This window comes from Rhodnius prolixus, unplaced genomic scaffold (genome assembly GCF_049639745.1).
Source record: "Rhodnius prolixus isolate KJV_2025 unplaced genomic scaffold, Rpr scaffold_3, whole genome shotgun sequence".
Taxonomy (NCBI): domain Eukaryota; kingdom Metazoa; phylum Arthropoda; class Insecta; order Hemiptera; family Reduviidae; genus Rhodnius; species Rhodnius prolixus.
The window spans coordinates 18,331,014-18,343,902 of NW_027411603.1; the positions used below are offsets into that span (position 1 = coordinate 18,331,014).

The 12,889-nt window shown below is 31.3% G+C and overlaps 1 protein-coding gene across 1 annotated transcript; it reads right to left on the reverse strand.

The window, feature by feature from the left end:
- Positions 1–3,843: 3,843 nt before the first annotated feature.
- On the reverse strand, positions 3,844–11,531 carry LOC141452940 (pescadillo homolog). Its single transcript, XM_074125538.1, has 10 exons — positions 11,403–11,531; positions 10,828–11,061; positions 10,501–10,610; positions 10,157–10,418; positions 8,823–8,961; positions 8,620–8,750; positions 7,862–8,124; positions 6,270–6,436; positions 5,867–6,027; positions 3,844–4,842 (listed from the first exon to the last, which is right to left on the reverse strand). Exons 1-10 carry the CDS (start codon positions 11,424–11,426, stop codon positions 4,612–4,614), a joined length of 1,722 nt encoding a protein of 573 aa, XP_073981639.1. The 5' UTR covers positions 11,427–11,531; the 3' UTR covers positions 3,844–4,611.
- Between the last annotated feature and the right edge of the window lie 1,358 nt (positions 11,532–12,889).

Consider the following 12,889-nt stretch of genomic DNA (forward strand, 5'->3'; position numbering starts at 1 on the left):
ATGTACCTTTAATGATGGATGGAAGTCCAAAACCGGTCAGGAACCAATAAGAATGTGTGCTACGATGAATGAAGATAAAGAATGACTATCAGCATCTTCTTTTAACCAACTCCATCATTTGCAATAAAGCCCCCTTTTGTTTAAATCTACCAACTAATATTTTATTATTATTAGAAGAGATTGATTTTGTTACATTCAACAACTCAATATCTCTAAAAGTAATAAGATCATTTGCATCCTAATTTAAACTTTCCTCGATGCGATTTGATTTCTCAGGAGAAGTATCCAGCTTTTAACTTATATTAAATCAACTTGTTACCCCAATTTCTTACACTTAAACAACTCAATACTAATACTCAATAATAGAGATATTTTAGTTTTTATTACTTTTCAACGATTAAAAATGTATCAGCAAATTAAAACTGTCTGGTAGGACAGATGTATAAGGGTAGCATTTAGGAATTCAATTGAATCTATGCCTAGAATTTTATCACTTTGTATTCATCATCATTTCTAGGTTGTACAAACCAATTTATTATTTATCTTTAAAACCATTAAACAGACAAAATAAAGGAGTTGTAACTCTTTAAACTCCTGAATTACAAGATCTGTCTTACATGTATCTCCATCATATACAAAACTTCTCTCCACTAATAATAAAGTAAGTTTAGAAATTATAGGATTTGATAGGATGTGTCTTTTAAATAAAAAGCTAGAAATTAAGGATAGATGTTACTAAAATAAACATTGTGGGTTTTTTAATATATTGACTACGTCTTGGCTGAAGAAGGCTACCATATTTTTATATTCCGATTCTTCTACATGTATATCTTGAGATGGCTAGATGTGAATAGCACGGAAGAAAAGAAAAAAGACAGTGCCGAGTTTAAGGCTCATTTAAATGGAAAATTAAACCAGTCTTTTTAACAATATATATGTATAGTTTAGTAAGTAAGACAAAGTAAAAAAGTTTAATTTGGTAGGGAAAGGTTTAAATTGCTTGACATTAGTGTGACTATGTTTAATTTTACTAAAAAATGGTACATATTCAAACTATCTCTTGAGTAAATCATTTAATTTAGTGATTGTCTCTGTATATTAAAGTTTTATAAAGATGGAAGGCCATATTGTTGAGCTGGCGGAGCTGGCGCTGGTGAAGAATCAATAGGTGCACTGTACTGTTCATCAGTGGCGGGAGGGGCAGCATCTGTAACTTGTTCTGATGGGGGGGCGTAATCTACGGGAGTTGGAGTAGTTTCAAATAAAGGTGGTGGCCCTGCTGCTACAGTATATGTGGGCTCTGGAGGTGCGTACTGTGGGTCGGCAGCGCTCCAACATGCCAGTACAAAGAAGAGTATCTGCAATATTATAATATTATTTCTCTTTTATTTCTTCTTCGAAATTGTGATAATAAATATAAAGTTGGCAGAGCAGAACATAATTTTTTTCATGCCTTAGTTTTTATTTCTTATATTGCTCGCACGAAAATGATTGTTTACATATTTTTAACTTATAAGAATGGACCATCAGTCCGTCTGCTAGAGCTGCACTCAATAGATTATAGCAAAACTTTGCTCGCTAGGAATTAAAGATGTAAACTACAAAACAAAAACGGCAGAAAATTTCTTCCCTTACAAATGCAAACATTGTCATATCAAAAGAATTACATGAACTATAGCTGTTCAGATTGACAATTATAATTCTCAATAGAAAACGTCTTTCGTTCCTACAGAACTATTGAATTTAATAAATGCAACTGAATCTTTGATATTTAATTTCTTAACACTAGCTTCCCCATAATAGCAAGACAGCCATTTTTATGTTGGGTCATCTTAAGGTGTACTCAGTGTACAGCCAATATGTGATAAACATCTTTTATTTATTACACTTGAAGCAAAAATATTGTTACCAAAGAATTCTCTTTAAACCCTCCATTAAATTTCTAAGCAAATAGAAGATAACCTTAACAGATATACGCCCTAAGTGGTAGAGGCCTAAGCTAACTGGCCGAACTCCGTTATTTAATCTAAACTTACGCCCTTTTTTTTTTAATTAATTAAAATCTTTGGATGCAGACAACATATAGACTAAAGTTTCCGTACAAATGTAAACGTGTTAAGCCATTTAATTTTGCCTTAGAGCTTGAATTTCCAAAATAAAAATATAATTCTCATACAATTAGCATATTGTTTGAAAACATATTTTCGGAGAAAGGAAAATCTGTTTTCTCTGTTTGCGCCACTATGGCTCGCTATATTCGTCCCATTATACGCAGTAAATTTAAATTATGTCCAATTTTAGAATTTTCTAAAAACTAGATCTAAATTATTTTAGAACTATCTAAAATTGTTTTTCTAGATAATGTTTCAAATAAATCTAATAAATTACTACACACATATGTAAGCAGATAGCAGATAACAAAAAAAAAAGGTGTTGTAAAGAAACTAAGAAGATTTAGTCATAATATTAAGAAGTTTGTAATCTCTTAATTTAAAGTGAAATTATGTTTTCTTATTAGCATAAAATCCATTATATGAAAATTATGAATTTACTTACCAAAGTCTTCATGATGTGAAGTAAGAGTATGGTAGATCATTAATTTTTCATCCTTTTTATATACTGAATGAATGTAAACAACGTTGTTACACTTTCTCTAATTTTTGTTTTTATAAAATTATTTTGATAGTGTCCTTTAGTGTGTTGTTGTTCGATAATAGTTTCGCAATATGTATGGCAAAAATACTATAAAACATTTTATTTCTAATCTTGCAAAAGCTTTTACTTCTTTTGCCTCTCGAGTGTTGACATCGGAATACACGTTTCAAGCTCCCCGAAAAAGAGGTTTTTATAATTAGTCTTTTTGTTTATAAGAACGTATTGACTAGCACTTAAGAAATACAAAAATCATACAAAGTTCTTATTTAGACATTACCTTTAGGTTCTAGTAATATCAGTTCCAGAACCTAGAATAGTTTTTTTCTTTTAAACTCCATCAGTGAATGTGCCACATTACTCTTTTTAGTGAATTCTAGAAGAACAAAATCAGATGTTTTTTCATAAGCCAGAAATCTGATGACCCAACATGTCCCCACCAGCGTAAACCTTATCTGGCAGATCACTTAGAGAAGAGCAGAGGACGAAGTCAGAGATCACTAAACAACCATGGCCAACCTCCATCACTCAGTCAAAAAGCAACTGTCAGTTATTCTCTACACCAAAAGTGGGTACTTGTACTACTATGCAAGTGTAATTATTCCACTAACACAGAAGAAAACATTCTATATTCAATGAAAGGTTTTTTTTTTTTTAAATGATTTAAGGCGCGTCAACATCTAAGGTTATTGGCGCCCGGAGCTTTTTTTAGAAACCACATTACACACATGTCCTCTAATATACCCAGTCATCTGTGCCTGATTTGGATTTGCTGATTCTGGCCTAGCACCTTAGGCTACTTTTCTCATCTTTGCCTCGAACAAAAATCTTAAAATGACTGTCTGGTGCTATTAACAGTAACTTAACTACTTAAGGGATGCCAAACCTGGCAAATTGTGGTGCTTTTGTAAAGGTCGCCACCCACAAGGAACACTTCGGGCATAATTAGAGAAAACATTACCATAAACATCCTATAACAGTATAGCTCGCATCCATCAACGTGAATTCTATCTTTGGCGGTTTTGTAACTGACCAGGTTTCAAAATAGCCTTTCTTGGCTCCACCCTTACAATCCTGCATGTATAAAATGTCTGACCTGTCCCAGAGTCCAGTTCCATTAGCACTTTTTGTCCAGATGCTAGATGAAGATTTGAAACTGGTCAGAAAAAAAAAACATAAGAATAGCAGAGCTACAACGGATAAAATTAGCGACTTTATTTTTATTTGATTCGTGGAGACATTACATCCAGAATAGCTTATTATTACCGTTCCTAGTTCGTCTTTCTTATAAGTTCCAGGAAAAATGGACTTTAATTAATTATTATACTTAAATTTTTAAATATTAATTTAAGGATAGAAGTATAAAATTCAATTTTTACAATGTGGAATTGAGAGATGTGCATGACCAATTGCATACATTTCAACTAATTAAGTTGTATGCATTTCTTACAAATGTCATTTTGAGGTAGGAGGTGGTAGAAATGCAAATCATCTACAAAGTGAAACTAGAAAACCATGCTTTATCGACAGTTTTCTTAATTTTTAAACTTGCTGCATGTGTCATTCGAGAAATAAATAAATTTTGATTTAAAAAGAAAAGTATTTCTAGAGGTTGATATGAGAATAATTTACAAAAAATGTACAAATATAACAACTTGAAGAGGCATGAAAAAAAAAATTTGATTTTTCTATTAACTAAATAAAATCTTTGCACGATAGTCGTATTAGCAAAAGTTCTGATAGTTGCGGCCTTCACCCATTTGTTTATCTTCCACTTGTTAAATTCGAAATAAATTATAACAAACTCCTTTGCAATCACGCCAATCTACCTCAAGATACTTTACTAAACTCCATTCTGTAATCTTGAAATATAATTCTACACGTATCTCATGATTGTTTTAACTGGAATGAACTCGTTAATTTCCTCCTTTTTCCAAGGACTCCTGCATTTTTGTATATTTATTCTTCTGCTTTTAACGCCCGTTTTTTGTTTAATAATTCTCTTTTCTTTTTCAAGACGGTCATATCACGCCGCCGTAATGCCTGCCCTTGCCTCATACTTCTATATAAAGCTCTGTATTTCTTTTCCACCATTCTTTCTCTTAATTTGAATTCTTGAATCTTTTCTTTTTTTATATCCAGTGGATCCTCTCGAATTACTTTTCCTGCAGTGACACCCATTTTCTTTTTCTAAAAATAAAAAGTACAAAAATAATTATAAACACAAAAATAATAATAAATGCACAAATATTCTTAAAACCTTTCATTACGAACTTCTGACTTAAATTGAAGCAGCCAGTTTCCAAACTTTTTGAAGATTAGGTAGTAATTACAGCTGTATATATATTTATATTCTCTTTAACGAAAATCTTCTCACAATAATCTATAAATTCTTAAGCAAAAGAAATTGTTGTCCAGTGAAAACAACAACAATACTTGACCTTCCTTGTCTAGCAAGAAAACTCAAATTTAATTAATGCTATAAATGGAAAATCGTTAACAGTTTTCAGTGGAAAATGATTTATTTTGCTTAAAAATTTATAGATTATTGTGAGAAGACTTTCGGCAAAGAGAACATAAATATATATACAGCTGTAAGTACTACATAATCTACAAACATTTTGAGGTTGAAAATCTATTGACTAAAAACACAACTTTATTAAACTGTTTGGCTTTCAGATTTATGTTATATTAACGATTTTTTAAAAAAAACAATCACTTCTGTTTCATACTTTTATTTTTGTGACTTGTATCATTCATATGTACTGTTTCTTAACTTAGAATTTTGGGGACTGCAGAAAGAGAAAGTAACCTCACTCAGGATCTTTATTTTCGTAAATTATTTAAATTTACTTAGGATAGAGCAGTTCACATAACTCTGCTTGGCCGATATAGAGGGTGGACTGTGACGTTGACTATTGATGATGTATGTAAGTTTTTATTTACCTAATCTAATATCCAGGATATTTAGTCCATTCCAGTCAGTGCATACATTACTACAGTCAGTACGATTGACAATATTGAGTTAACAATATAAGAGAATATACCTTTGATAATTTAGTAGTCTCCTGAATTTTGGGAATATTTTCTATGGTAAAAATATATAAAAATAGTAAGACGGTAGGCATAATAGAGAGAAAGCTGTAGACAACAACCTCAGACGATCCTAAAATTAAAGAAAAAGTAAAAAATAAAATAAATAAATAAATAGTACCATTTCTATTCTTCGTTTAGATTCTTCTAAATTTTCCGAGTCGCTGGGAATGCTTTCATTTACAGAAGCATCTTCTTCTTCATTACTACTTTCTTCTTCTCGTTCTGGTTCATTTTCATCTTCAGAAATTTCATTATCGCGAGTGTTTGTTTCATCATTTTCTGGAGCAAAAAAAATAAAAAATAAATTACATCTACATATAAATAAATATTTGGGGAAAAGTGCTGGACTAGGAAATATTCCACTAAAATCAAAATTTTTTAAAAAAATATTTATATATAACAAAGTTATTGCTGCTTGAATTATGTATAATTTTATTCTAAATAGAAGAAGTTTGGGAAATATAGCGTACAAGAAAAAAATAAAAAGTTCAGTTAGAGTTTACATATTACTGTACACTAACCTTTTATACTAAGATCTTCTGAAGTAGGAATATAATGCTGCTTATCAGTTTCGTCTACAAAAGGAGATAAATGAGGTGGAAGCACACATCCCATTAGGTATTGTTCTACGGGCAATAATTCACGCGCATTCACAGAATCAAAAACCCACTGAGGTTGTACATAATATCTTTAAAAAAAACAAAAAAAAAACTGTACATTATAAACAAATTTGGTTAACTCATTACTTTCTCTTCAGCAAGTTTTTTAAATGAAACTTACGAATTTATGCTTATAAAAATAATAATAATAACTTGAATGATGCATGGCGTCAAAAAACCCTCAGAATCCCGAGAAATAGTTACAATCAACATTCATCTTCAAATGAATATTGAATAAATCCCAATCCCTGAAGGGATGGCTGATGCAAAACCATTTGTTGCACTCCCAACAACACAGTGAACATATGCACCTTCACATATCACTTTCACAGAAAAAAGGCACAACCTTGGCTACCTTCACTAAAAACGATACTTCTGGAAGACTGAGAGCATTGAGGCCATTTCTCCGAAAATAAGAAATATTAAAAGAAACAATTGCTGAAATTGAAACTGCATAAACAAAACTAGAGACGGTGGATTCCTTCAAGTACCCTGAAATAGTGCAGGAGCGATGATGACTGAAGAAAAAAATCAAATAAATCGCATTGGCAGATTATTTTATACCATAATTAGGAAGTTCTGTGAGAGATAAGAGAATTCGACAGACATACCTTTATTACACCTGTCTACCCATTTGCTTCAAATTTGAAATTTTACTTACATATTAATGGCCGTAAATATTAAAACGGGTTATGAAGTCGTACATTCGACGAATTGGAACTTTAGAGGCACACCCTTCACCTATTAGTGCCTTAAAAGAAATATTAATTAGCAAATAATTGAGAAATATCGATCAATATGTTTGCAGTAAGCTTACCGAAATTAATGAAAACTAGGGATGGATAATAAAAAATAATAATAATATTGGAAAATCTATTCAGTAACTTGGCACGTATGATAGCTGAACTTGTTAAAAAGTTTAATATCGAGTTCAGTAGTAGCAAAAATTTGAACTCTGCGGCTCAGATAGAATGCAGACCATTTTTTAAAAACATTTACATGTTAGAGTATCTCAAAAGTATATTTCCAGTAAAAACACAAAATAAAAAAAAAATATGCACCATCACAATACTTCTTAAACATATGTGAACATCCAACACTTTCTACTACAGCACTCAAAAGTTTTCTTAAAACATTTAATTGCTAATTGAACTGTGTTAAGTAACTAGCTTCAACATTTCGCATTACAATATTAAAAGGATTTTTGTAGGAAATATGAATCCCACAGCACCTTCATGTTTAAATGAATATTTAAGATTTAAAATGAAAACGTTCTTATGACGAAATGATTATCCAAAATTTTGTAATGTAAAGCGTGTAGATCCGGTTAAAACTGTACTGTCTGCATTTATGGTTACAAATTTTGGATTTGAGATATGATCGAATTATAGTTTTTCTTGATTGTAGAGGTAGACAACATCATTAATACAATTTCGCTTCTTCATTACACCCACCTTGATAAGTATTGCTTTTCAATTGACGGTCGATCAATTATCTGATGTGTAATACTTTCATCACTTTCATCAAAAGTGGCGCCAACAAACAATAATTTACTCCATGAAACTTCTGCTCCGAAACACCTTAATATAAATACAAGAGGCTCTCTTGGAACTTCTCGATTTAAGAAGATTTTGGTCCCATTAAACAATGTTTTTAACTTGTTTATTTTATTGATTTCTGGATAGTTTTCATCAAGCAATGATTTGCCATCAACATCCTAGAATTAAAATGTTAGTTACTCACAATTCATTAATACGTTTTTTGAATTAATAATTACATTCAGAAATTACTTTCATGATATTTATTTCTACAAAATTGAGTTCCTGTGTTATACTATATGATGCATCAGTAAATTATTCATAAATCATGTGACAATGTTAATTTTACTGAAAGGGTGAACATAGATAGTAAATGAAACATTACTTTGTTAATCCTTCTCACGAAAATCGTAGTTCGATTGGAGCAAAATTATTTAAAGAAAAAACTGCTTTAATATGACGTTATGCCTGGATTTTATAACTTTCACATGGTTGACATATCGCTAATTAATATTTCACATGAATTGGCTACTCTTGGATTAAATGTGACAAATATAATACGATAAGCCTCAGTTTCTAGAGGGAATGGTAGAAACTGCCTACATAAACTAATTATTCAAAAACTTAAGTAATCATGTAAGTGCAAAAATGCAATAATTATGAATATAGCTAACCACATTAAACGTATCAATTTCAATTTCTTCAGTTGGCTCATTGTTATCCCGCTTTTGTACCAAAGGGAGATTGAGTGCAGCAATTCTTTCAGCTTCTAAAGCACCTTTGTCTACCAATTCTTTATCGCCATCTAAAAACGAATAATGTTATTACAGAAAAAACAAAGATTTCTATTGTAGGAAATGTATTGTGACTACTTTACCTGCAAAATACTTGATTTTTGGTGGGTAATTTAAATTTAACTGATGAAATAGGCGAAAGTTGACAAAGCCCAATAACACAATATACAACTGCACAAATGTCGACATTATTTTAAAATCTACTTCTTCTTTACTTTGAGGCTAAAAATAAAATTTTTAAACTAAGGTTTGATAACGATAACAAAAATAGAGGAAATTTTTTAGGTAGGCTTAATAATAAGTGGGATGTTAACATTTATTTATGAATTCCAAAAAAAAAAAAATTATAATACATTCCACTTCTTGAAGAAGCCATTAATTCAACAAAGTTTTGGACTTTCCCCATTCTCAACGGGTTGGACAGTTAAGGTACTATTTAGTAGGGTCCTTCTAATCAAAAGAACTAGTGATTTAAAAGAAGATAATCACGGCTACCTTAGTTAGTTTATAAAAAGAAAAACTGCACATTTGTGGACAAAATAAATCAGGCCAGTTTCCTGTTCAATTACAAATATGTACTTATTAATCATCAAATATTTGATAATCTACGTCTAATCCGTTTCCCTGTTACTTCGGAGTTTTTTGTTCATTAATAGACTATCAACGCGTTGTAGATAGTACAATCTCCTGCTACCGAACCGAAGTAGACCTAGTGAAAAAAATTCTGAGAGCGGAATGAATAAGGATGATCATTGGATCTTTATTCTAAAACTTCGAGATCCGCTATATCTGTACAATTATCTCCCAATCTGCCTATTGTCATATTCTCATAACATTTACGGTAAGAACTCCAACACATATTTAAACTAGAAAATAAAGAAGTTAAAGCAAGCATTAGATTTGAAAACAAAATGTGGCATAGGTTGAGGAAAATACTAAGTTAGTCTAGGAACCATCAGAAGAAAGGAAGTACACTAGAAAGCAACGGGCAGATTGAAACCAGGATGCTTTCTTTCTCAAAGAAGGGTACTTTATAAAAAAAGAATTGGTGATTTTAAAGAAGATAATCACTGCCAACTTGATTAGTTAATAAAAAGAAATGGTTGCAAAAAAGTTCGGGAAGGATTGAAAGTTATGGGAAAATAAGATGACATCACCGAAGTCCGTATTTGCAAAGTAACAGAAATAACTAAAAAAACGTTGCCACTTCATTTTTGCACTGACTAATCGTTGCACATACTTCACTCAATAGTCAAAATTATTTTTAATTTTTAGGCCAAAAGAAAACATAGAATTAAAGATGCGGAAATTTCCTTCAAGTGATAAGTAAATTACTAAAAAAAAAACTTCTACGGAAAACTAATAAATAATTATGAACATTTATTTCATTTAATTTTTTTAAAGTTTGTTTATTTACCTCAAATCCAAATTGGTGGGGCATTATCCAAGTAATCAATTGACCTTTAAGCTCAGCTTGAAAATAAAATCCTTTAATAGATATAAAAACTTTTCTTAAAGCTTTCGCAGCAATCACTGCATGCATAAATTCTAAAACTAAACGGCGACATAAGTTCATTTGATCTCTTGGAATATGCTTTAAAGAAGGAAATGTACTAAATAAGGTACAAAGTGTTAAACAATCGTCCAGATCCCTCAGAGCATCAATGAACGTAGGATACCTGAAATAGCAGTTGGATATTAAATGCCAATAATATTTGTTTTAAGATATCATTTACAATGTTTACCACAAAAAAAATATACCTTTCTTTAATTATATGATCCAAATTAATATGAAGTGGGGAATACATTAATTTTTTTGCTAATCCGAAATTACGCATCGCTTTCGCCCTGCCAATTTTTCGTCCAAGGACCTAAATAAGCAATGAGGTTATTAGCCTCTAATTATTTTCATTTAAAATGTTTTCATATTTCTTAACACAGGTTTCGTTCTCTGCTTAATATATCCATAGTTGAATTTTTTTAGGCGCATCAAAGAATATGACAACTTAATATGTAAGCAATGCTTTAAACATTACCGAGGAAAGAATTAGAGTAATAATAAAAAAAACAAATTTCAATATACTGTACCTTACTTTCCCTAAACTTCCATATTATTGGTTCATGCATTAAAAATTGTATGTCTTTCTTATTGTAAAGTATTTTAATTCCCGTAGAGCCTTTTTGAGCCTTCTTTCTGTTTCTCGGCTCTCTTGGATATATACCTTTCAAAATACATAATCTTCTAAAATCTTTTAACGACAACTGGAGTTTCCTAAGTGCCGTAGCTCTACTCCAGTACTGAGAACCTTCACCGGAGGTAAACTACAAAATAAAAAAAAATTGGTTGACAATGAACAAAAAAACAAACGAACCATTAGGTGAAACAAAACATTAAAATTAAAGAATTTCAACAAGTCGTTGAGTGAAGTCCATTTCATTTGGTTATAACTTCCAATTATCGCAGAGTTAATTTTTTACACGGCTGCAAATTTTCGTTACTTTCAATGTAGTAAAATTAAAAAAAATTAAGCACGAGACAATGATAATTATCTGATTGTTCGTTACAATAAATGGAATTTATCGAATGGTTGAATTTACTAGATGATTCACTTTCGATTTACAACCAGCAAACAATGCACATATTAATTTCAAATTAAACTGACCTTTTTTTTCCTGACACCACCCATTTCTCAAAAGATCTAAGAAAACCTCTCTTCGACTTTTAAAACACGTGTATTTTGAAGGCAAAGAGGTTTTCCAAATAACAGGTTCACTATCTAGGAGTAGGTAATCTATAAACAAGTAAAGAAACTTTTTTGATGGTATCTGCTGATATAAAGGTTAAATCCTCTATCATTTCAAGCATTCTGCTTTTTTTGTGTTAGCCTCATGCTAATTAAGATTGTTAATATTGCTATTTTAATGTAACTTAATTTTATTGAAGATTATATCCCTTATTGAATGCAACTGCTCAATGAGAAAATCTAGTTTTTGAAAAGAAATGAAATTATAATTTATGAAAAATCAACGTAATTATAACTCCTGACAAATTCACTACCTCATTTCAGGAGTAATTTTATTATCTATCAGTAAACTCCAAAGATAGCGAATGTGTAAATTTCCAAATCAACTCTAAATTGGAGTTTATTCCAATGAAGGGGGGTATACTCGAACTACAATCCGGTAGCTTGTAGTTTACGTTAGGGCAGTGGCATATATTTTTACAGTTGTTAAAATAATTGCCAAAAAATATAAATATATGTTTAATAAAATATATTTTATACTATGAGTTTGTCGAGAAAACCTTAATTCCTTCATGCAATTAGATGAATTTAATTTTAGTGTTTTATTCGTATTTGTTTATGGTTGTCCCCTACACAGGGCGAAAAAACCTTCAAACATCCACTCTTTGGAAGGGACTAACCTTAATTCCTTCATGCAATTAGATGAATTTAATTTTAGTGTTTTATTCGTATTTGTTTATGGTTGTCCCCTACACAGCGTAGAAACCTTCAAATATCCACTCTTTGGAAGGGACTAAAATTCCTTTTACTATGGGGACTAAACATTCAGGAGTCATTTTTGACAAGTAGCTTACATGTTATCGCTTAAACAATATTATACTTTACACACACATAAAGAAGGCAGGGGTCGCCTTTTTAGGTATAAAAATCCATGTGGAAATCTTTGGGAAATAAGGATCTGGATGAAATTTTGGAAAGACCACTGGTGGCTTAAGAGGCAGTGGTCTGGTAGACAAAGTGCTCAGAGCACCTTGTTATTCAAACGTTTTTTTGCTTGGGTGACAGGCTCTATGAGAACCACACTTTCTGATGCCTTGGAAGTTCTTAATCTACCAGCATTTCACATATACAAAGCTAGGACACAGTCACAGCTGTGGGAACAAGGCTGTTGCAAAGATGAGATCAAACCACCTTCTGGCACAAGACCTACGAGGAGCTGGGCACAAACCCATGTGTATACATGAGCACCAATTCTTTCAGAATTATTAAACCGTCTCTACTTGCAAGCTCAGGCCTCCAATTTCAGCATCTTTGAGTGATAAACTGACAGTTTCAAGATGGAGGAACGAGTAGTAGCTGGATGATATGACGCTAAACCAATATTTGTTATTTCTGTAAGCCTCAGT